Here is a 26,753-nt window from a genome sequence, read left to right as displayed (position 1 = left end):
GGGCACCACTTCTCACTGATGTTCGTCAGGACTCTAAGTTGTTGGCCACCATCCTCTGGATGTGACCATGCAACCAATTCTTTATTCACCTAACAGTCAATCCATTAAATCCATCTCTCTCCAATTTGAAGAGAAGGATGTTGTGGGGGCCAGGTCAAAGGCCTTACAGAAGACCAGATATGGGAGCCATAACCCTTCTCTGATGCAGTCACTTCATCATAGAGGGCATGGGGTTGGTCAGGCAGGACTTGCCCTTGTTGAAGCCATACTGGCTGTCTCAAGTCACCTCCCTGTCCTCCATGTGCCTTAGCATAACTTGTAGGAGGATGTGTTCCATGATCTGCCCAAACACAGAGGTGAGGCTGACAGTGCGAGTACTTCAATTTGCAATCTGTCCCTTCATTTATTGTGCCACGTTGCTAACTTCACCAGGCATAGTATACATGAGCTCAATTAAATGGTGGTGTAAATCATCATATTTGGTAACTATGAATGGTATCATCATACTTTGTAACTATCAATTTAAGAAGATATATAATTTTCCTGTGTTCCAGCAGGAAGACCATTCATTCAATAGTGATGACTTTTACCAGTTTTGATTGAAGCAAGGTCACCCAAGTTGCATAAGTTTCCCTAGGTAGAAGTATGGCTTTGATAGTGGAGGAGCAAATTTCTGACCTGACCAAATCTGAGTTGTAGTTTTTCCTGGCTGATGTTCAGAGTTGGTTGTAGGAACTATTTAGTTCCTGTGCAGATGTTAGAAATTATAAATGAATATATAATTAAATAAGTGTGTGTGTTTGTGTCTTTTTATCATATCACCTTTAATGAATTAACATTTTTTTCTGTTTTTACAGATTGTCTTGCGAGGTACTATTCTAACAACAAATGCTACTGTTGCTGTTGATGATATCAGTATAGCAGGGGAATGTGTAATTGTGAATGGATCACTTCCAGAAGTCAGCCAGGAAAGTAAAGGCAAGTTTCATGGTTTTCAATACATTTTCCCCAATGTCTGATATATATAACTTATTTTACTGACAACTTGAAGTTTCTTTTAATAAAGTAGATAGATAATCTGAGGGAAAAAGTCCATATGCTGTAATCAGTCATCTTGGAAGTGTTCCCGGCTGTGTTGGATGGGTCTTTGACTCTGCCCATGGCAGACTAGGTGATCTTTAAAATCCTTCCCAATCCAAACCATTCCATGATTCTGTAATGAAGGCGTTCATCCTTGTGTAACACATTAGCTGCTGTAAGTTTGCACTAATTCTGCAAAGTAAACTCTGGTGGGAATTTCCTTGTACCACTTACTGTGTAGTACCTGCTCACATTCACGTTTGGATGCAGAGGCAGAAGCAAAGCATCCTATATTTTCCACTAAAGGGCAAATTCTGCTGCTTTAATTTTTTTTTTACCTTTAGAAAAAGGTTTCTCCCATCATTACTGCTAAATATGTGACATAATAAATTCCCACCAAACTCGTTTTTGTACTCACACTCTGTAGTCTTGAAGAGACAATGGATGGAAATATAAAACAACCTGTCAGACTGCTGCTCATGGTCCTCTTGATGCTAACAGCTAATTTTCAAAAATGCCATGGGCACATGTGCAGTCAGGGGTGATGGTGATGAGTTACAGACATACGGTATCTGAATTTAATGTCCAAAAGTTTAAAGGCACAATAGAGAACTTCAGTGTTTTTAAGGCTTCTCTGATCCCTATATACAGTAGGGTTGAGGTATGTAGAGAAACGTTTATTTGCTTTAATTATTTTCCCTACAACTCCCTCATTTACACATTAATCACAAAGATAGTATTTTTAGAAGAGAGTTGTATCTTTTTAAAATCCCTCTCTGGATAGAAATGTGAGTATTTGAAAAAGTTAAACAAAAAATATGATAAGCTGCTCATCATTCCTCTCACTTACTCACTTTTTAGAAACCTACTGAAGAAAAACCAGCAGACCCTGGCTTTTTGTTTCTCCATTCATTGAAATTTGGGGTGTTTTCTAGTGTGTAATTTGAGGTACAGGCACCCAGCCTTGGCTTCTTGCAGCTTTCATTGTGACCTGAGCACAGAGAGAGCACAGCTACAGCAGAAAGGTTTGATGGAAAACCTGCACCTGGCTCCCAGGGAAAGGGCAGGGAGGCGTACTGGCCTCTGAGCAGGAGCCTGGCTCTGTAACACCAAGGTGTATTTAATAACTTTTCACATTAAAGTTTGAATATTGTGGAGAGTTAGATTTAGTTTAAGGCCATCAGACATTGCAATCAGCTGTGTGTCTTATCAGCTGTGATAATCTAGTACACTGCATAGGTGCTGATCTGTTTCTTGTGCTGAGCATGTATTTATATTAAAAGGAAATAAAAGGCAATTCTTATAATTTTATATATTTGTGGGTTGACTTACATGTATTTTTCTGATTTTCAAGGGGAAAAAGAATCTGCAGATGCTAATGCTTCATCTTTTTACTGTCCAGTGGGATTTTTTTCATGTGGGGATGGGCAATGTATTTCACCTGATAAATTTTGTGATTTTAAGCCTGACTGCCCAAACAACCACGATGAAACCAAATGCCGTAAGTGGAAACTTTGAAATTTATGTTTTTAAGCTCCTGTGACTATGTTCTTTTGTCCTATTTGCAATGCTTTCATGACTTGGTAAATCTTGAAATTTAATTAAAAGTAAAAGCTCTCGAGAAATAGTTACTTCACTTTGTTTCTGTTCTGTGATTTTTCCCCTTTTAGTTTCTGTAGCAACTACCTCTCTCTTAGCATTAAAACCAGAAGAAGAGGCTTTGATTAATTATTTAGTAGAAGATGCTCCCTAAAAAATTATATTTTATTTTATAATTCTAATGCACTGGTCACAAACTTGCATTCAAATTGTAACTTACTTTTGACATGAAGATGCCATAGCTGTACCACGAGCTTGGTCACAGATATAATTTAAGCTGAGTCAGTGTCTTCTGTTTGGATGAGCTGTGACTCCTGTCAGGGCCACATGCCTGGGCTTTCTCTGCATAGAAACAAACACGTGGGAAAATAGTGGGAGCTGATGCATCTCAGAATCCCTCTTCAATGTACAGTCAGCAGGGAGCTTGGAACTGTTTCAATGTCTCTAATATGCAGCTTCAAAAGTCTTTTTGATTCATTCAGTTTCCTTCTTTGTATAAGAAATCACAATTATACTTTGCACTTTTGAAAATGAGTCTCTTGCTTTGAACTATCAGCTTTGCTCTAGAATTTATGATGCATTTTCAAAAGGAGTTGCCATGAGACTTATTTAATGCAAGTTTTTCTTTTTAAAAATATAGCATGATGCTTTCTAGCACATTCAACACAAATGACAGAAATATTGTAGACAAGATCTTCAAACTATTTTCTGTGCCCTGTTATGCATCTAAGAACATAGACTTTAGAGGTGCTAATATAATCCAATTTCACTGTTCATGTTTTATGGTTTTTATTTGGAGATCTGAGAGTTGTTGCTCAGGTAAACAAAGATCTATTTGACTATTAGCAAGCAAATGAAATAATTACAGCTTCTATGCATTTTCTCTTCAATTTTAGCATTGAATCTTCTTCAGCTAGAGCACTGGTATTGAGGGTATTAAGTGTTTAGAAAGACTGCTATCTGAAATATACAGAACTTTGACATATAAAATTGCATTTTTTTTACTAGATAACAGTTTGACTAGCACAGAAATGACTATTGAGTGTTCACTAAGCAGAATATCTTTCCTCTTGTGGGTCAGAGTAAAGAAAATTCTGATGTTATTGTAGTACAGCTGAGGTTGGAAGTCATATTTGAAGATTACTTAGTGGTTAAACACCACTGTACTTGAAGCAGGGCCACCAGAGCCGAAAGCCCTGAGCTTGACAGAGTTAGGTTCAGAATACCTGTGAGAATGGAGACTACCCATCCAGCCAGGATAGCCTGTTCCTGTGTTTGATCTTTCTTGCAGTAAAACAAGTGTCTGTTGCTTCTTCTCATTTCACTGGGCACAACTGAAAAGAATTTTTACTGCTTTACTGCTTCCCTGTCCATGTTAATAATATTTAAACACTCGATTTTTAATTTACTTGATGTTTTTCCTACTTTACCTATGATTACATACCTTATGCAGAATTGGGTTATGATAGTCTGAATTTTTCTCCCATTGCCCTTTTAAAATTCAGGTACAGGGTATTTGTTCTCTGACAAAATAATAACACTTCCAAATCAATAGTTTAATTTAAAAAATGTTCTAAATAGATTTAGCTGCATGCATCTTTGCCTGCACTGGGCAAAGCAGCAAAGTGGTAACTTTTAATCAAGAAAATTAAGATCTGTTTTTTGTGGCCATTTATATTTCATTTTAACTATTCAGCCTTTGTTTCCATTTCAACATTGTACCTTTGGCTGAAGACAAATGTCCAGCTAGGTGTTCAAGCAGTCCCAGACCAGCCTTAATTACAAGTTGCCTATATGGCAACTGATATTTTTTTTCCTCTAATTATATGACTGAAGACTCTTATTATGCCTAAGTTTCATTTGTCAAGACAATACATTAACAAAGCCATGCTAAAGGTTAAACTTTGGAACCAATATATTTATGGTGATCTTTGCTCTAAGTATATTGCTGACTTATAAATCATTGTCACTGCTGAGCTGGCTCAGTGTGTGCTAGCACTACAGCTTGTAATGTGGGAAGCTGAATGTAGGTACACAAAGGACACTGCAAGTAGTTTGGCAAGTTGACTGTTTCCAAGCAATAAACTTGCCTTTCAGCACATTAATCTGGTAGTCTGCAGCACTAGAATAGCTCTTATAATTCTTTTCAAATAGTATTTCATCATCTTCATGCTTATGTAGTGCATCATGACTTTCTATATTTTCTTTGCCTGTTTCTCCTCTTGGATACAAGCATTTCATGTTTCTCAATTTTCCTTATTTCTGAACTTGGCTAAGTACAGATTTTTTCACCTCTTCCAGCTACATTGTTGCTTTCATCAATCTTAGCATTTTTTTCCATGGTGTTCCATCTAATAGTGATTGCATGCACCTTGACCTTGTTAATGTTTTTCTCTTTGTATGAGAACCAGGCAAAGATATTACATGGGCTTAAAATGTCTTTCAAAATATGTTTCATTTAAATATTATAATCTTAAATTCTAGCAAGATGATTTAGTTTGATGACTGGGTCCACTACACCCACTGAATAAGCCAGGTCTCCATACAATTTTTTAAGCTCTCAATATCAATCTTTGAGACATTTCTTGATTTTCACTTCCACTCAAATGAGTACCTCTTTTTTCTGTCAGGCCTTGAAGATCAGTTGAAGATAACCACTTCTGAGACAGACAAAATATTTTCTCTCTTGAGTGCTGCTACCCCTGACTATTAGATCACAGCTTTTCTTCTACAGATGAAGAATTTACTATGGCCATAAAGCTTTTATACTTTTTATACTTGACTTCTATGCATTAAGGCAGAGGAGAAATGCGACAGCCTTTTTCAAACTGCAGATTTACAGCTGTGACCTAACATACCTATCACATTGTGTGCTTGTGCTCTGGAAGATGAATGTGCAACATGACTTCTATGGTTTACATCCTCTGCCTTTGGTGTAGTCTAAATGTTCACTTTTGCACTCTAAGAATTATGTTGATGGAATAGGAAGAAGATCAGGTTGAAAAGCAGTCTGGTAACAGAATTGATATTCTGTCTGACCTTTGCTAATTTCCCCCTTATGCTCTGTCTTTTGTGTCTATTCTTTTTTTTTTCCTCTGTCTACTTATGGTTTGGATTATCAGGTATAATTATACAGATTTCTATATAAAATAAATAATAAATAATTTACTTTTATATAAAACATAGCATATTTTTATAGGTTTATACATGGTCACATGTTTTGAGGTGCTCCAACCTAACCTCATGCACAGTCACTGATGTATCGAGGTTTACCTGTTGCAGCACTGACTCACCCACAGCCACAGATCCTTTGAGATGTACTTTCTCCAGAATGGACTTACCCTTCAGAGTAACACCTGCTGCCACAGAGGCATAACCATGGCCACAGATACTTCAAGATGTATCTGCTCTGGCATGGGCTTATTTTCAGCCACAGCCACCCCAGGGAGTCCCAATTTCATGTAGCCTCATCCACAGGTCACAGTCCCTTTGACTCCTGTCCACACTGGAGTTCCAGCCTGTTCCTTCCAGCACAGCAGCAGCAGTGATCTGGCCATCTGCCAGCAGGCACATCACCTGTGTTATTCTGAAAATGCTCCCAGGCACAGTAGATAAGCAGTGCAGCAAGCAGTGAAAGCAAGAAGCAGCCCATAATGAGCACCAGGCTCTAATGAACAGTCAAGAAAGCAGACCCCATGGCAAGCACAGGCATGTGCCAATTAATATCTAAAAATCAATACAAGCTATAAATTTGATCCAACACATTCCAATCACACTTGTCATTATTTCAAACCCTTCGAGCCACATGTGCCAGAAAGGACTGGGACATGGTTGAACCCCCAGCTCAGGCCCACATAGCCGCTGACTCACTCCCCTGGTAGGATGGGAGAGAGAATCAGATGAGTAAAGGTGAGAAAACTCATGGGTCAAGATAAAGACAGTTTAATAGGGAAAGCAAAAACCATGCAGACAAGCAAAGAAGAGCAAGGATTTCATTCACCCTGTGGGCAGGCAGGTGTTCAGCCATGCCCAGGGGAGCATTACACATTACAGTGACTTGGGAAGATCAACACCATCACTTGGAACATCTCCCACTAGTCTGCTGCTGAGCATGGCACCACAGGATGTAGGCTTTGTTCAGTTGGGGTCAGCCATCCTGGATGTGTCACTTCACAGCTTTTTCTGCATTCCCAAACTCCTTGCTGGTGGGGCAATCTGAGGAGCAGGAAATCTTTGGCTCTATATAAGCATTGCTGAACAATAATTAAAATATTCCTGAATAATCAACACTGTTTCCAGCACAAATTCAAAATATAGTCCTTTATCAGCTTCTGTGAAGAAAATTAACTATACTCTAGCCCAAACCAGTACACATAAACACATGTTATTGTTTTGTGTTTATGTCTAAATGAAAGATGCATTTAATAGTTATTTCTATGGTGTACAATTTAGGGCAGCACAAGTATGCTAAGACTAGCCTTAAATTAAGTACTTCATAAACTGCACATAATCTATATGTTTGTACACAGTTTTATGTACCTTTATTTGAGTTAGAAGGCAAGTAAAGAGAAGAATGCATGTATTGGTTCTTAAAAACTACTTTAGTGGCATAATTGTTTAAAGATAAATATTATTTGGTTTCTAATGGTTACCTTCACATGAATAATAAAAATCTCCTCAGTATACTAAGAAAAAATCCTCATATTTCCCATTATTAATCTTGGCAAGGCATAACATTTCTGCTCTAATTACACAGTAACTCTTCCTAAATCTCATTTTTAGAGTCAAATCTTGCATACCAAAATGTCTCTCTCATATACTCTATTTCAGCCAGGCAAATCAGTAATTCTTAAAGGTGAGACCAGAAACAACAGCCAGATCAGAAAGATGGGCTGAAGTTCAAAGAGTGAAAAGATTGCCAGCTTGTAAATTGGAGAAGGTACCTAATACTGGACGTGCCTAGATAACTGCATAAGAATCAGCTCATGAAAGTTAAATGGGGAAGGGATGGGACAGAAATCCCATCTATAGAGAAAGGAAAACACCTTTGACAGTGGGCAAGAAATGGCTACAAAGGCTGCATTGCTTGAGCTTGCTGGTGTAGGTGAGAAGTAACGACGGGGCTGGAAGAAGCCAGGGCAGGAGGGACCCTGGATGCTCTGGGGGGAGAAATGGGACCAGCTGATCAAAGTGTCAAAAGAGAGAAAAAAAATTGGGAGATTAAATGTCTGGTAAGAGAGAATAAAATAAGGAGAGAATAGGAATGAAGAATACAAATGTGGAGCAGTGATATTTTGGGATGGATCAGTATGAAATGTGGCTGTTAAGTGACAGAGAGCTGAGACTACCTGAGAGGACCTGGAGCAGGCAGTGCTTGGGGAAATGAGGTAAGAGAATGAGGATTTCCAATTTTCCAGTGACACTAGGACTGAGATAAGGAGTCACAGAAGAGCAGTTGTGCAATAGGTAAAACAGGAAGGAAGCAGTGGAAAAGAGCATTGAGGAAAGAGCAAGGCATTTTTTCAGCAGAGACCACACACACTTTCAGAATGTCTATAGAACCCAGAAGTCATAAGTGTAACTTGTCTACTTTATTTAGCAAATATCTACATAGTATTTTTTTGGCAAAATCTATGTCTTATTTCATAGTTACCCTTTGGTTTCCAGCAAATTATGCACTTCGATTAAAAATAATGAATGAACTTTGGTGGCAGAGAAAACAGGGTGAATAACAAGAAGACCTGAATAGTGACCACTGGACCTTGATTTTTCATAGTTCAGTAAAAACAGGAACTTTCCCTTTAGTTTTATAGATTTTTTTAAAGAATTTTATTTTTCTTCCGTAAAAATCTCAATCTTTGTCAATCTTACAGCTAAGTTAGGATATATTAGTGCAGTTAGTTGTTAAAAATGTAGGTGCACAGTTATATCACAAGATTTATTTATAACAGAATCTTTTTAATCTGCATGTTTTACTTTCCTTACAAGCAAAGCTATTTCTCATTTCACAAGTGATATACACCTCTGTGTTATGTACAAATCATGTCTGTATAGTACTAAAAAGCCCACACGACTGAAATCACAAAGAACTCTGTTGCAATTTCATGGCTGTTGAAATGGATTTCCAAACAGAATTTAGCAAAAAAAATGTTTTGGAGTACTTTGTTCCTGTAGCCATCTGTAGAGGAAACTACTGTATCTGTTTTAAACCTTTATCTTTAGGTGTAGATTGTCTGGTTTCAGTTTGTAATTTTGAGGGGATTTTATGTGTGTTTTATTAGGGGGTGGTTATTTTTTTCAAATTAGTAGTAATTAATATTTGGAGATGAAAATTGAGGGAAGGGAGAACTCTGCCTTAGATTTGATAAAGACCAGATTTGTTTGATCTTCAAGTAGTGATTTGTTTTTTGTCTTTTGTTTGTTTGATTGTTTGTTTGTTCCAGTTAGCATTACTTCTTGCTGATGAACTTTTGCAGTTATTTTTTTAACTGTTATCTATTCAGTTTGTTGCTGTAGAAATTAGGCCACTGCACCTGAAAAGTATGGTGTTATTTGATAGAGTGTATATTATGAAATTAGCAAATAGTAGCTGGGATAGAAAACCTACAAATGGGAAGGCAGATGTATGTTTCAGTGTGTTTGTATTACAATAAAGAGAGTTAAAATAGTTTAATATGACTGTGTCCAGAGTTAAACTGGTTCCTAGAACTGATGATAATTTTATTTTTGCCATCTAGTATAAATTCCTAAATTTATCTTAAAATTACTGATTGAAATTTAGTTTAAAGTTTATTGGCGTATTAAAAGGTTTAGGAACATTTTTAAAATAAAGTAAATATTAAAAGCAAGTAATGATGATGTTATCTCTTCACCTGGATTTTTTTATTTATGATGCATTCAGTATAAACTTACATGAGCTGAAAGACAAGAAGAGATTTTGGGGATTCTAGAGATTTATGAACTTCCATTCTTGAAGAAATGCTAATATCTTAAACACTTGTTTTAAAATACTGTTCTGAGCAGGATTGTTTCTTAAATTCATGTTAGGCATCACTCAGCTAACAGAGAAGCTGCATATCTGATTTGTGAAGGCCTTAAAACTCCTCAAAACAGAAAGGGGAAAAGTACTTTTCATAAGAGCACAAAGTGAGAAAGAAATCTAGGGTTTTGTGGTAACAAGTCAGCTCAGAGAACACTGAATAAGTTAAAGATGTAAATGCAGCTTTCTCAAGGCATCAAGGAAGCAAACCACTCTCAAATGCGATGTTCACAGGATCACTGATTCCTTCCTGACTAGGGAAGGAGCTCGTTAGAAACGATGCTGAAAGGGGCAGCAAAGAAAAATGTATCTATACATTTGGATACCACTAGGGGTTTAGCAGCATCAAACAAATGGTTGAAGTATTTGCTAAGTCAAAAATATAGAAAAGATGACATATTTTGGTAGGTTAAGTGTAAAAACGTAGTGAGGATGACAAAACAAGTTTAACAAACACTAGCAATAAATCCACCAGCACATGAAGAGCAGACAGCCCTGGCAGAGTGCATAGGCTTACGTGATGATTAGAGTATATACACAGCATGTGAGAACAAAAAAAAGAAACAGGAGAAAAGCAAAACAAAAAGTCTTAGGAGAGAAGGCAAATTAGATTGTTGAGTTGACTGTGAGAGAAAGAACAAAAGTACCCAATCAAGAGATTTTTTTCTGAATAATCTGTCTGAAATGGAATTGCCAATCAAAGAAGTTATGGGACAAGACACTTAGATAATTGAAGTGTTATCAAGCATTAAGATCCAAGTGCATTTCATCCAGGCTCTACCAGCTTTCTGTATTCTTGTATTTTCTCTAACTGTTAAATAGTTGGTTGAGATTTAGTTGAAGGTTTCAGAGTTATTTTATCTCAGTGTACTCATCCATGCTTAAGCTAAATGGTCTAGTGAATCCTTTCTTCTCTGTTTTGTCTGTGTTACAAGTTACAGATGCAAGAAGTCTGGGCCCAGACTTAACAGTTTTATCTTGTTTATTTGCCTCATTTGGTGTAACCATCTGTGTCCGAGGTCTGTCATATACTTTGTGGCTGTTCTCTTGGGAATATGTGATGGTTTCTTCAATTGAGTAAAAAGCAAATCAAAAATAGCTGTCCATATTCTTTTTTCATGATATTCTCTCTGGGGAGTTTCAGTAATTTCTCTCATGCTTAGATCCTTGAATATTTGCAGATATATTTTGTCTTCATTTTATTCTATCAAAACTTTCTGTCAAAAAATTCCTTCCTTACTTTTTTTAGTCACATTTGATTTGCATCATTTTATCGTAGGCATTTCTGACCCACACACACCATATGTAGAGAAAACATATATTGAATTGGATTTCTTAAACATTATTTGTTCTTCCATATTTGTAGATTTTTTTAAGCTAACTGTGGACTTTTACCTGTCAATGATTTACAAACCCTTCTCTTTTCAGAAGCTATAGCTATTAATATTACCAACACGCTTCATTAATAATTTTTCATTATTTCTAAAAAATATGTATAACTAGTGTAGCATAGTTTCTAAAGAGGAAAACAAACAAAATCTAACATACACAAAAAAAACCCAACATGTTTTCCATAAATAAATACTAATATAATCTTATTCTTCAGAGGACTTCATATGATTCTGATATGTGCATATTCTACATACCATACTATGACCATAGCATACTGAAAGCTTTGATAAGGGTTATAAAATAATGGCACAATTCTGACAGTCATGCCTGAATATTTGCTTTATTTATTCTATGAATATGATTAATAAAATATTTCTTAAAGACTTTAATTCCCTTAATGTTTTCCATTTAAAGCCTGTTATATTTGCAGAAATAAAAAAAATATAATTTTGTGATTTAATTAAATTTTTTCTAAAATAATGGAGAGAAAAACCTGATGAAAAGGAATTCTTTACTGTGGGAGTGGTGAGTCAGTGGAACAGGTTGCCCAGAAAAGCTGTGATTAGCCCATCCCTGGAAGTGTTCCAGGCCAGGTTGGATGGGGCTCTGAGCAGCCTGGTCTAGGGAGAGGTGTCCCTGCCTATGGCAAGGGGGCTGGAACTAAAAGATCTTTAAGGTCCCTTCCAACCCACACCATTCCATGATTCTGTGTTAATTTACATTCATTCATAAATTATACCCTTCCACTCCTTTTCCCCCCTTTATTTATAATATATACATTTTCTAAAATATCACTGCTCTTTTAATTGAAGAATTGAAGAATGCAGCTGAATATGCTTTTCAGATCTTTTTCACATCAGTAGTTTGTATTGCAGGGATTACCAATATCATAGTGTCTCACTAATGCCTAATATTTAACTTTATTCCAATTATGAACAGAGGAAAATTTTGTTACCATTAACATACTTGTTGGCATTTAGGAAAAGAGGGATTTAATTTCTGGCTCCAACAACAAAATAGATCCTGCAGAGGGTTTGTTGTTGCTTTGTGTGCCAAATGTTCTTGCTGCATACCAGGAGGACTGTGAGGTTTGTTTTCAGCACCTCCTCGCTTTGGCTGAAGCACCCCAAGAGAAAAGAAGCTGTTCCTCTGTGGCTGCTCTTTTACTCAGTGGTTACCTCAAGCAAATACCTCAGGTCTGGTATGAAGCCACTCTGCCTCTCCACACCCCTTTCCTAGACTACTAGAATATTGATGACATATTAGAAATAGAAACATTTTATTTACTTTTCATACTGCAAAGCTTTTTTAGTAATGTTGTATATAGAAATGAAATGTCTCTCTGTTTATTCCAGCTGCTGTGTGTGATTTTGAAAGAGAGAGCTGTGGCTGGATTGAAGCTGTAAATGGAGATGAATTTGACTGGGTAAGAAGCTCCAGCAACGCTCTTCCACCTGCATTTCAGAAGCAAGCTCCTCCACAGGATCACACCTATAACAAGCCTGAAGGTAAAACAAGCCAGGCCTAGAAACAGAGAAGTGGAATAGATAAATCTGCTTCTTAACCAGATTTTAAACAGAGACCATGAATGATGTAAAAACCTTTATAAAGCCTTTATTTCTTTAGCCTGAAAAGTTGTTTTTTTGTTTTAACAGGTCATTTTATGTTCATTCTGAAGAGCAGCAACAGCATTTCACAAATAGCTCGGCTACGAAGCCCAAAGTTCAGGCAAACAGGATCAAATTGCACACTGTCCTTTTGGTATGAAATACTTTACATTTAAAATTCCTGGATTGTCTCACATTGCTTCTCTTGGACTGAAATTGAGGTTATAGTTTGAAATAGATATATCTTTCTCTGAAGTATTTATTTCATTTTATTTTATTCTGTTGCTATGGTCTTCATTGTAAATAATACAGATATAAGATAAAACACTTACAGAAAAGCAGTGAAACATGACATGATGTTGTTGTCAGGCTCTGAGCAAAATTATAGTAAAGGATTGTGCCTACATGGGCAAATACCACAGTCCTTTTCCTAACAAGTCTTTGGTTAGGTAAATTTGAAAATGTGATTTTTTTTTAAGAAAACACAAATATTTTCAGTAATTGTCTTGTCTCAGTCTTTGTGCAAACTTGTCAAAGATAGGAAGAAGAAATATAGCTTTGATAATTTGTTTACTAGGCCAAACTGGTGTTACTCTTTAAATAAAGGTTTGGCCTGACCTTGATGTTATTAAGAGCAGTTTGTCTCAGTGATATCAAATACATCTGCCATAGGAAGTGGAACTGTCTTTTATCCAAGATTCATGACTTGAAGTTGGATATTACAAGTTGTTGGTTGTAGACATGCTTCTGCTCCCAGTTTTGTTGTACAATTGCCAACCTAAGTATTTGTCAGTTTTAAATGCTGAAGGCTTAGAAGGAAACATGCTAACAAAAACTAACATACATAGAAAGCATACTTATGCATTCAGTAGGTGTTCTGGTTTTCCTTCTTGAAACTTTACAATCATGTACTGAATTAAATTTATAAAAATAAATTTTTCATCTGAGTGAGCAGCGTTTGTTGCTGAATAGAAAAGAAAATATATCTGTTCAGTTCTGGGTTTCAGTTTAATGAAGTATGCTTCTTCTCTCAAAATCTTCAATTCCTGAGATGAGGCCTAGACTGATATAGCAGCCTGTCCTACCATCATTCGAAAATGGATTGACTTACAGGCCCTGTGGTCTTCCTATGTATCACAGAGATACAACAGAAAAGATAGGGGTCATTTTAACTGATGTGGTCCATTTTCCTCATTTGCCCACCTAACATTCTTATTTTATCATTTTAGGTATTATAATTATGGAGAGTCAGTTGGGGCAGCAGAGCTGCAATTGCTTGTGGATGGGCTGGGACAGCCTACTGTTCTTTGGAGGACGTATTACAACGAGGGAAATCAGTGGCTGAAGGCAGTCATTCAGCTTGGACGCCTTCCACATCCTTTCCAATTTTCACTGGATAAAATCAGTCTGGGTGTTTATGAAGGCGTCTCAGCAATTGATGATATTAGATTTGAAAACTGTGCTCTCCCACCTCCAGCATTAATTTGTGAAGGTCCAAATCGCTTCTGGTGCAGAGACACAAAAGCTTGTATTGACAGTTTATTGGTCTGTGATCTTGTGGATGACTGTGGGGATGGATCGGATGAAGACAACTGTGGTGAGTATTCTCCACTATTGCTTACTAACACCGCACAAAAATTGGCTTGCCAATTCACCCCTGAACTGAAAGAGAACAGAATTGCTACATCCAGTAATGATTCCACTCAGTATAGTTAGACATAGAACAGAATGATAACTTTAAACTTAAATGCATATGGTGAGTTAAACTGAGGATAAATGGAATTCTATTTCCTTTATCCAAAGCAACTCCATTTCTTTATCTTGTGTAAAACACAAACATTTGTCACAAATTTATTTTAAAAGGGAGGATGTAAAGTCAAGGTGCTATCTTTGATTTTACTGACCGAAGTACAGACATACTGATGGACTGAGAGGAGTGTATGGCCTACTTCTTCTTATGACTATATTCTTCCTATCGAAAAAAATTTAAAATATCTATACTAAAGATAGGAGGTATGCTGAACATATTTGTCCCCTTCAGAGGAAGCACTTGAACATACTGAGGAAAGCTGTGAGTTGTTCCCATTTTTGACATTCACCTTGAGTGCTGAAGGGTGCTGTTGATGGTTTTTCCCCTGAAGCATGCATTCATCAATTTTAAGAACTCAAGAACATTAATATAAAATAAAATTAACTAGCATTTACTTTATCACTTTCTGAGGTAACTGAATTATGCAAATCACAATCAGTTTGAGAATGGGGGACACCTTACATGCTCGAGGTGATATCAGTCTGCAGCAATAATTGCTGAATATCAACTTAGAACTGCTGTAAATTTAAAAGAAAGTGAAGGCTTTCCAGCTTATCTTAGTTTTCTTATTTGTGAAATGTCTAGCTTATTTATAACCTATTTTGAGGTCTACGATAAGGTTGGGTTGCAGTTTTAACCACCATTAAATGCAGCAGCTTAATTTTAAAAAAAATGCTATAATGTCAGTTACTGCTTATTAAAAGCAGATACAAAGTTGGAATGCAAGTTCACCACCAATGACATATTTTGTTTTATATTAGAAGTAATTAATACATTTTTACTTGGTGTCAAATAAAAAAATGCAGTTGTATTATAAATGCTTTGATATAGCCTTGATAAAATTATCATGTTAATATTATTTAGGGTAATAAAGATCTAAACTCCAATGTGTTTTTAGGACTACATCTGCCAAGCAAAAATACATTATATCATTTATCACACATACCTACAAGAGAGTATGGTGTGGTTTATTTCATTCAATTAACCTCAATTTTAACTCCTTTGATCTGTTCACTTTCCGTGAAAGAACTTTACAGTCTTTAATTTCAGTAATAAATAAAATTAATGACATGGGTACTTTTACTCACAGTTCTGTTTATTCAATAAATTAAGTACAATTTGACAGATATATATTGGAAATACATATTTGTGAGGATAAAAAAAATATAAAAGCACCCTCCCCTTTTGATACTGCTTTTTTATTTTGACATTCTGTTCTCTTTACATTTCAGACCCTGACCTACAGTGCAACTTTGAAAATGGGCTGTGCAATTGGGAGCAGGATGTACAGGATGACTTTGACTGGATCAGAATACGGGGTCCAACCCCCACAGTCAATACAGGCCCGTTAAAGGATCACACGACAGGCACGGCCAGAGGACACTACCTTTACCTGGAGTCCTCTGAGCCACGCCTATTCCAAGATAAAGCAGTTTTGCTTAGTCCTCTCTTCAACCCTTCTGGCTATGGAACCTGTGTTTTCCGCTTCCATTATCACATGTTTGGAAAAGAAGTTTATAAGCTGTCAGTCTTCCAAAGAACTGTGAGTAACTCTAAGGGATGGCTGTTGTGGTACAAGTTTGGAAATCAAGAAAACAGATGGATCAGACAGACACTCTTCATCAGCAGTTCTAAGCCATTTCAGGTATGATCCTTCTAGGTTTTGAAGTGTCTATTTGCTGCATCATAAAACACGGAGTGTATATAAATGACTGCACAATCTCAAAGCTATTTGTAACTGTCTGATCAATTTTGCTTCCAAGCATGTTTGTAGGGATTTTTGAAGAAATATATAAAATATTTTTGTTCTTCTGTTTACATTAACTTTTCCCTCTAAACCACTTAATTTTAATATTTTGAATATGTGTTATTTAAAATGGATACTGGTTTTGTTTTTCAAAGATTTGGTAAAAAAAATCTTATCCAAATCTACTACAAAATAGTTTGATTCATTAATTCTGTTCAAAAGAATATCCTCTGCTTTGCCTTATTTTTAAACAGTTACAAATTAATTTTTAATTATATAATGCCAGAAAATATATCAATACCAAATATTTGGCTGCCAGGTTAGACTAAGAGTCAAAAATTTCATTAAAAAAGAGATGATTAAAGTAAGTTACAGTTATAAGCCTTGACTTATATTCTCCTCTTTTAAATCTTGTATATATTATTTATCTTTGATTACGTGTGGTCTGTTTATTCCGGTTGGGATATACTGCAGGGTTATTAGAGGTAGCACTGGTTTTCTTGATTGTCAACTGGTCCTAAAATTACCACCCTTCTCTCCCCACCACCACATTATAAAAAGAAGCATTTTCAACCTTCATTTGAAATCTGATATAGTGCAATATTTTCTTTAGATTGTTCATTATTATTTTCAAAACCACTATTTTTAAGTAGAGAGAAATCTACTTTGGAGGAAAGTAGATTGGAGGAAAAGGCATTCATATTACTGTGGATGCAAAGAGGCACATGGAATGAGAGTCTTCATTTTCTGTCAAAACCTTTTGTAAAAATATAAAGGAATATAAACATAATGCTATCAAAGCTCCCTTTTCTTCCATTACCTGCCCTTCCCTGTCCTCGCCTCCCCTTCCCCCATTTATTGGTTTATCTAAAATTGTTCTAAACCTCTGTATCCTGTATTTGACCTTCTGAGAATTAGGAAGGTCTATTCAGTAACTGAAATGTTTTTCATGTATTAGTGTTGTAGGGTTTTCTGTTGTACTTGCACAGTTCTGTGCAGGGAATTTCAAAGATCTTATTTTGATCTATTTTTGTTTCTTATAGTCATTTTTGTGGGGTGTGAGGTATAAGTTTGATTGTTCTGAAGAAAGAGATCAAGATCTGATGTTCATTATTGTGTATTGTGTATCTTATAAGGGAGTTTGCTGTGTCACAACCTACAACACTTTAAAACTTAGAAGTTTTGAAGAGAGCAAGTTGCGTTCTTTCTTCTAAGTTGCCAAATGCTGATCTCTTTCCAATCTTTCTTTCTCTTTCCGAACTTTCTTTTAAGTGTATAGTGTTTAAATACTCTATATTTCAAGTATTTCTACTGAGATTTATACTACAATAGTGTCTCAGTTGGTTTTAGGCTGTCCCCAGGCTGTGTAACTGTATTAAAGCTGTAGCTTCTATATTTACTAACTGTGTTCCCCACACCCCATAAACTTAGTTTCACTGCTTCACACCACATGCTTAAGGTCTTGTAGGTCACCTCAATGCTTCAAATGAAGTGTTTAGATTCACCTGAGAATGTTTTTTTTTTAAATGAAAGTCTGAAAACAAGATAGAACTTTAAAACAATTTTCTGGTCAATATACAAGTCTTGGCTTCACAATCTTCTCCGTCTCTAACTAGAGCATCTTGTCAGCTCTTACAGGATTTTCAGAGATTCCTAGTGAATAGAAAATGTTAGACTCTAGGACCAAAGATAGTCCAAATCTTTGTCAATCAGACTTTCATTTTGCTTTTTCTCTTCTAAATGTATGAGATAATTATACATCTGAGATGTGTCCGCTTCCTCTCTCTTCCCTATGTAAGTAGGTAATTTGTTGACCCCAGTTGGAGAAATAATCACTATAAATAATAAATCCCTCAAATTAACATTTTCAGTTTATTTGCTAAACATGAGAAGTCAGTTTTGGGAGTATATAAATAATTGTGCCTATACACCAACTCCTTCAAAAAGGAGGAATTGTCAGCCAAAAATTCAAAGCAGCAAAAAAAAGCATTTGAGAATCTCTTGAAAGTCAGATTCTCTTTTGAAAATTTTGAACTCTATAGGTATGAAACTCTAGGCCCTTTAATTGAATGCTCTGGCAGAAACCCAAAGGCAAGAGCAGACTCACTAGGTTCACACCCACTCCCAATAAGCCTCAGAATCTTAATTTTGTTGAGAAACCTTTGTTTTGGCTGCCATTATTCCATGGTGTTCCATCAGAAGTTTCCCATCTGAGTGTTAAATGTGACATCATTGAGAACTGTGGGAATAGCTGGAGGAGGAAAAGGTAAATTCAGACCTAAACTATTTAAACTAAAGGAATGCAATTTTCTGAGACAAAATTAAGAACCTCTGTGAATTACTCCTACTGACCAGTGTTGAAAATATTCCCAAATACACATGCTTTTAAAAATTTTGCAGCTTTATTGATCTATAATTTTGCTTCCTCTGCAAAGAATATTATCTACAAGAAATTATACAATTTTCTTAATTGGAAAAATTCAAGTTAAAAATACATTTCTTATAAACTATTCCTTTTAATTCTATGGGATACTTGTTTCAACATGAAAAAAAACACTGTCGAGTGTTTTTGTGTCTTTACTTGTTCTGCATTTATTTTCATCCTGAGAAGTTTACTTACATGTCTTTTCATTAGATAAACACTTGAAAAGGTAGTAAAATAAGATTCTGTCCATGGTAACCTACTCATATTGATGATGAATAATGTTTGCTTTTATCTTCTTCAGAATAACCATATCTGAAATAGTTTCTGCTCAGAAGAAGGTGCAAAGACTCTATTTTAACATTTTCGAAAAATTTTACTCTCTTAGCTTGCTCTATTTATTCATATTTCTGATGATACAGAAAGGAAGTGATGGTTTGTGAAAAAGGGCAAAATTCCATATTTCAATCCTTTTGTAGTCTCCTTTTTGTCATGATAGAAATCACATACCTATCAAGTCTGTCTTAAGAGACCTAATGCAACTTTACTATATTGCAAAACATTATTAAAAAAAGAATCATTATCTTTAACCCAATACAGTTCTTCCCTTTTTGCCCATGTAGTTTACACATTTATCTCTATAAACAAAGATGGTTATAGATCTTTGGTACTGCAAAATTTAAGTAGTACATTAGGGAGTCTATAATAATTTTGTGATTATTTCATAAAGGTCAGTTTTGCATTTTGTTCATTGACTCTTATGAAATTTAAAAATGCAAATACAATGTTTAACTCCACGGTTAGCTATTAATGCTATATTTGGTTTTGTTACTAAACATTTTAGTATTATGAGTATCATATATAAAACCTTACTTGTTCCTTCAAATATAAAAGTTTCTCCATTGAAGTGTGAAAAATAAGGACTAAAATCAGAAGAAAATAAATAATGCAAAATAACATTGCAATTAAGTAGTTATAAAATGCATTTGACAATTTTCTTATTTTACAAGTAGTTAAGAAAAGTAAACAAAAAATCCACTATAATAATTTTAATCATTTTATCAATTAAGTTTTAGCTTAGAAAGTAATAGAATATTGATTGAAAATTAGAATGATACATTTGGTATGAATATAGAATAGCCCTATGCTCTGTGAACACAAATCTAATACATTCTTTCTCCAATGATTATTTTTATCTGTTGTGCTATTTTTTTTTAATATACAGATATTTGCATTATGGTTTATGTTATGACTTTGGCATATCAGTTTCATATCAAATACATATGTAGTGAGCACATCTTTTACACCCAGGCTCTTGTCATTCATATTGTCAAGAGAAATAGAAGTGCTAAAAGTCATACAGAAGGTACTAAGCTGGTTAGATTACAACAACATAGGCTGTTCTGCTTTTTCACCCTCTACTCTTCCTTTTCACTCCTCAGTGAGATGAGATAGCAGTTTTCTTTGGGGATTCTGATTATCTGCTCTGTAATAAGTGAAACAGCATCACAAAAATCACTCTTCAATTATTTCTGCAATTCTTGCTGTTTCTTGCAATTACTTTTCTGAGGAAAGAAAGGATTGATCAACACCCTCACCCCACCAGCCATTTATGTAATGAAAGACTCAGAATTCTAGAGGTAAATGGAAATTTTTGTGTAATTACATTTTAAAACCTATTTTTATAGTAGTTTGGGGTTCTGCTTCAAACAAGAGTCCACTGTGGCAATTTTTGAGGTTTCAGAATGTAATGTTTTTCTTTCATGCATTTCTAGTGGTGATAATAGCACTTTGTACATGAATAGTACATGGGACTTATAGTAAACTAAATACCCTTTTTACCTATTTAAGACAAGATAATGAATCACTAGTCTTCTTTGTTAGTTATAATATCCTTTAAGTAAGAACAATTACAATTACATTTCCTACAATAATAAGCATCAGAACTATGGAAATTACAAATTTAAATCTTGTACCCCATTTCACAGCCCCTCAGAGAGAATATTTTAATAGTGTTTGTAACATCGATAGTTTTGTGGGCTTGTGTGAATTTTTCAGTCTTCTCTAGTTATTAATTGATAAGCATCAGACTTATGCTAGTATGTTCCAGAACATGTAGCTAATGAAACTTAACCAAACTTCTTTGCCTGCAACTTCTCTGGAAAAGTGTGCATTACTTTTTGTTGTCCCAAGGAAAAGTATTATTTCCTAGTGTGGAAAGCACAGGAAGAAAGAAAACAAATCAAAGTAATTGTGTATTTACCCTTATTTTTGGAACATTAAACTGTGAAAAAAATGGAAATGTTTGACCCTTTCTCAAACACTTGGGTAAACTGTGTTCCTTTCAGAAAGAAAGTTGCTTGAGATTTAGCAGAAAAACATCTAATCAACAGTGTTATAAAAGCTTTATAGATAAAGATCATTAGTGATTTTTCTATTAGTGACTAGAGACAAGAGAGGTATTCTATAAAATCATTATGTAAAACAATCCAAGCAAAAGGAAATAGTATTTTAGGATGGTCTGTTGTACAGCTCATTGGTGATGGATCTTTTGTGTACAAGAAACCACAAATGGAATCAATAAGTAACTTGGAAAATTACCAGAAGTCTGTTAAGGGCTAGAAGGATAATAAAGAGGCTATGACCTCCCACCTGCCTGGGTGGAACTACTGGGTGCCAGGATGTGGCACTGCTGTGGGTGATGCAATCCATGGGGAGGCACACTGGGCTGTGGATGGCTAACCCTGCCACCGCGCATCTGCGCTCGTGCTGCGAGGCACTGCTGCACAGAGCTTGTGGTGTGTTGGGAGACTCACTCTTTTAGATATTCTAGCTGTGATATCAGATTTTCTGAAGTCACTTTCGCCCTTATTGAACCCTTATTATTGTCAAGTGTTATTAGCCTCCTGCCTTGATTTGATTGTCTACCTGCTTCCTTCTTCAGGGTCTCATTTCAGCGTGTTTTGACATACCAGTAGAGTTTGTTAATGTTTAGTTGGTCAGATACATATTTTTCATTAAAATATGGTGTTGAAGCAGCTCTGAACTTGTCAAGGACTTCTCTAAGACATTTATTACATGTCTAATACCTAGTTGTGATCATTTTAATGTTATTGCTTTTGATCCATTCCCTGCTAGTAATTTGCACACAAAGATTTAGAGAGCATGAATTTCCACTCTAAAAACAGCTTCAGTTTCAATTTTCAATTTATCACTCATCTTCCTTCTCTTACTCTTCTCCATTGTACTTCCCCTAATAATCTGCTAAGATTGGAATTCAGGAATCCTTTTTTTTTTTTTTTTTTTTTTCCCTTTTTTTTCCCCTGTCCTTTAAATGTTACCATTTACTTTTGTTCCACCTTACTCCTCCAATAGTACTTCAAATAAATGGATATCTAGGCATATTTGCTGCATCTCAGTAGGTCTTTTTCTGACTGTATGTTGGCTTCTTTCATCCCTGATATGTCTTTGCATATTGCACAATACTCTGGTTTTTACATTTACATTATGCTGTTGGTTTCTGGTCTGTTTACAGTAATTATTCTTATTTTGTTTTCCATGTGGCATTGTACAGCCTGTAGTTTCGGGCAGACCTGCACAGTTTTGTATGTATTTGTCTCTGGAGCAAGTTTTTATTAATTGGCTAATATGGACCTTTAAATATCCAAATGCACTGAAATGGAAGAGACATCTTGCTTAAATTCTTACCTAACCTGACCAGCGCCCTTCTCACCATCATCATAAAAAATTTCTTTCTTCATGTCCAATGTAAAGCTCTTTCAATTGAAAATCATTGCCCCTTGTCCTGTCAATATATGTCTTGGAAAAAAATCTCCATCTTTCTTAAGAGCCGGCGTTAAGTACTGAAAGGCTGCCATAAGGTCTCCACATATCCTCTAAATTCAAATCTTTCATGCTGGCTTCATAGGAGAGGTGTTCCAATGCTCTGACCAGTTTTTGTGGCCCTCCTCTAGACGTACTCTTACAGGTCTCTGTGGTTCTTATGCTGGGGAATCCAGAGCTGGATACAGTACTCCAGGTGTGGGCTCACCAGGTGGGCAGAGTGGCAGAATCACCTCCCTTAGCTGGCTGGCCACACTTTTTGCATGAAGCCCATGGCAAAGCCTACACAATTCTGTGTGTTATTTAAACAAAACAAGAAAGAAACCCAACCAACCAACCAAAACCAATTACATGCCCAAAACCCAAAAAGTTGCTGTCTTACCTGTATTTAACACTCATGCCTTTTCAGAATGTTTCCTGGCAGGTGTGATGTGCAGAGATGGTTTCAGGGTGGCTGAACTGTGCCAGAGGTTGCTCTGTCAGGCCAAATCGTGTGGAATAGTCCAAGTCTATCCTGTTGAAGTGTCTTTTGTGTCTCCTTTTAAGACAGTCATTTTCAGAATGCCCTTTGTATGGCAGCTCTGATTTTTGCACTTGTAGGTCCTAAACTCTCCACCATGCCCTGTCCTTACAACCAGCCTCAAGAGGCTGTAGAGGGCCAGGAACAAAAGATGGCATATCTCATGTCAATGTCCTCCATACTTCATGCAGAACTTGTATAGGCTCTAGTTTGGGCAATTCATGCTCAGGCTTCCTAACTAGTCCATGGTCTAGGTCAGAAACAATATACACATAGAGTGGGCAATGTGTGAGCCAAGGCACTTGTGGGAAGGGGTGAAAAATAACCTTAAGATTTTGTGGTTGTGATGAGCTTTGTGTTGATAGTGAAGTATATTCAATACCTACAGCATGAATTGAGATACAGAGAATTTTAATGCTGAAAATGTGTGCAGTACAATGCAGTGTATTTGAAAAAAAAGTAGTGCATAGTTTTTTTTTAAGTCATTCATAAACAATCGTTTTGCCATTTTTGATAAATGGATTTCAGAACATAGAAAGCTTTGGAAACAAGGAAATCACATGAGAAATCAGGAAAATACATTGTATAAACCTTCAGAGAAAATTTTTGGGGCTTAGCTCAGGTCTTCGGGAAAGATAGTGGCCTTTTGTTTAATGTTATCAGAATACTAAAGAGATAATCCATTCTAACAATAAAAATAATTTATTCTTTGTCCTATTGATATGCTATGGAAAACTTGTCATGATGTTGTCAAGTCACAACATGTGCACAAAGGGGACAAGGAATAAGAATTTTTAAGCTATCTCTAATAATGCGTTTTCCAGTGAAAATTATATTCTTAATTTCAAATATGTCATTTCCTTGCAATTTTTTTTTTTTTCTTGAGAGGGGAGAGCACAAGGGGGCTGGGGTGAGTGTTTTTTACCTTTTTTGTCCCTATTTACATGCAGGCTGCTCAAAGGAAATCATATAAAGTAAAAATAGCCTTTCTATTCTCCACTGAACTGTCAAGTTCTGCCCATATTTTAAATATGGAAAACCTGAAGTAATCAAAAGTTTTCACCATCTTTCAGAATCCACAGCCCACTGAGAAACTGTGTTGGGCCATTTGAATTCAGGGGGCATCATGTAAGATAGGAGTTTTGTTTTCCTGAAAATGAAGAGTACTGTTTGATATTTCCTATTGATATTACTGTATTAGTTATCAGCAACTGCTCAACAGGAAAATAAGACTTGGATAAATTTTCAAGGAGAAGGAAAATGTTAGTGACTTTTATGTCATGACTTAACTGGATCTTTGAAAATATAACAGGAAGATCACAGGAAATCTGTACTATGTTGAAGATTTAATTAAATTTCTTTCCATAGTGTTATGCTTTATATCAAACAGAGTTTTAAAAATATTTTTACAATCTTTCTGGTTTTGAGTATGCTTAGAGCAGAATTAAGAAACAATGTAGAAATCTACTCTCACTGAAGTGTCAAAACTCTCAACTCCAATGAAGACAGGATTTTATGTCAATCCACATATTCTGGTGATATCTCTGTTATTGTTTTCTTACTTTGGGAGGTTAAGGCTGTATGCATGGATGTAGGAGCAGCAATTCTATGTAACTAAGTCAGGGGAAGTCCTTTGGGTCAGGAAAGGTCCACTTCTTTTAGGCAGAAGGTCTAATAGTGATCCCTTTGCTCACTAGCATTTACTGCTGAACAGATAATTCACTGTTTATTACCACAAGTGTATTCACAAGTACTGAAAAGAAAGCAATGAGTGCCTCCTCTGAGGATGCTCCTTATCTCAGCATGGAAGAATTGCCTTTGCAGTAAGCACTGCATAGATCAGAAAAAGTCTGTCCATTCAGCCCAGTGCAGACTTCCCTAGACAGAGATGTGAAGATGACTTTCTGCAGCCCTTTGTATCTTGGTATGCTCTACTGTACAGAAGGGAGGGACAGAATTACTCAGGTCATAACAAGTCATCCTGGACAATGTGGGACACTTCTTTCAAGACCATAAGTCCCAGGTATTTGATGTAGTAACTCAGCCAGAATCCTGTTTTTTTTTTTTGTTTGTTTGTTTTACTTATTTACATATAAAATCTGAGAAAAACCATGTTTGGGAGAAAAGAAAGCAGACTTTGTATATTCTTATGGATTAAGTCAAAACTGACTATGAACTTCAGGTGGTTTAAATATAGTTTCATAATTATAATTGCTATACAGATGTTTCTGAAATGGGCAGGCTAAACAAGTTGTTTTATAAAGCTAGAATCTCAGAAATTTTTAGGCATTGACAATATAGTACTCTCACAATAATTCTTCCAGTGCTAGTATTACAGAGTGACAACAGGATCTTTTCTCTTAAATGAAGTTTTGTGACCTTAATACAGGAAAGTAAACACTCCCAGAATATGTAGTTATTAATCCCACCAATATCACTGAATAGTCTGAAACAGGATAGAAATGTGATTCATCCCTGCACTTTAGAGAAATGCTGTGAAAAACATCATAAATCAGCATGAGGGTTCACAAGCTTATAGTGAAGTGTGATAAAGTGCTTTACTGAACTAGAACTAGTGTTTCTCAGTATCTTGTAAAACCAAGCACTGTAAAACATCAAATATTTGGCACAATATTTTTCATATTTGATGTGTGTAACCTTAAGAATGCTGGTAACAATTCATTTGGACGCCTGTGTGAAAGGAATTTATTTCAACTTTTGAAGTCTTGAGACATTAATTTCTAAAGTTAATTTTCAATGGTCATGAAAAAATGGGGCTGATGAGCTTTGAAGAAGGGCAGTGCGATCTTAAGCTTTTTAGTGGGTATGATTTAAATGATGTGGTGACCCAGTGTTGATCATCTTTCCAGAAGCTGATGGCAGGTGTCCACTTGTGATTGCTTTTGGGGTTAGAAAGGTTCCATGCAGCACATAACAGCTCTGATTGCCAAAATCATTCCCCCCAAGAGAGGGAAAGCTGGAACAGACAGTGACAACACATGCATACATTTTGTTTCTTCCTAAGACAAACCATTTTGCAGAAGGTACAGAGGAACAGGTCAGTGCCATGTAAACAGAATGCAACTAGTGAACACCTAAATGAGAGTTTGGGGGAATAATCTCAAGTCCACAGCTCCTACTCCTCTGCAGCTGAGGAAGCAGAGAAATAGAGCCAAGGAAGAATAAATCACAATGTTTGGACTCATCAAAGCAGTCAATATCTTATTTGATGTAAATAAATAACTACTCAAAAATTCAAAATAAAATGTAAATTTCTCTTTTTAATTTTTTTTAATGAAAGAATTGTGTTTTCTTGAAAAATAGTTTTGCTTTTAATGCACTTGAGAAATTATTATTCATATTCATATTATATTAGCATATTAAATTATTAAGATGTTCACGCATTATTGAAAAAAACATTCTACAGTGAAGACTTATGACATGACTTGTGACATGATCATTGGATTAAAATATTTTAACAAAAAAGAAGCTTTGAAACTCTGTTCTATGGCTTGTCCTTTTTCTGTAATTACAAAAGTTCCATCACCTCATAAGGAATTTATTGTTTTTTTGATGAAAATTTATTATACATTATTGTACAATTTTAGTTATTCATCCCTAGCATTAAAACATAGGGGTAGCTTATTTCAGAGATATGCAGTGAAATGTTTAGGACTTTACTTTCAGTAGGTTA

General features: G+C 35.7%; 1 protein-coding gene across 1 annotated transcript in view; it reads left to right on the top strand.

Moving 5' to 3' along the window:
• MALRD1 (MAM and LDL receptor class A domain containing 1) overlaps positions 1 to 26,753 on the top strand; it is a 236,730-nt gene that overhangs the window by 47,216 nt on the left and 162,761 nt on the right. Inside the window, exons 13-18 of the mRNA XM_085565894.1 lie at positions 858 to 978; positions 2,435 to 2,581; positions 12,466 to 12,618; positions 12,766 to 12,871; positions 13,947 to 14,314; positions 15,760 to 16,172. Of these exons, the coding sequence (XP_085422020.1) occupies positions 858 to 978; positions 2,435 to 2,581; positions 12,466 to 12,618; positions 12,766 to 12,871; positions 13,947 to 14,314; positions 15,760 to 16,172 (1,308 nt within the window). The remainder of the gene's footprint in view (positions 1 to 857; positions 979 to 2,434; positions 2,582 to 12,465; positions 12,619 to 12,765; positions 12,872 to 13,946; positions 14,315 to 15,759; positions 16,173 to 26,753) is intronic.

Source organism: Lonchura striata, chromosome 2, assembly GCF_050655825.1.
Source record: "Lonchura striata isolate lonStrDom1 chromosome 2, ASM5065582v1, whole genome shotgun sequence".
Lineage (NCBI taxonomy): Eukaryota > Metazoa > Chordata > Aves > Passeriformes > Estrildidae > Lonchura > Lonchura striata.
Note: the sequence above shows the minus strand (reverse complement) of the source record. Positions and strands in the feature narration are given on the sequence as shown.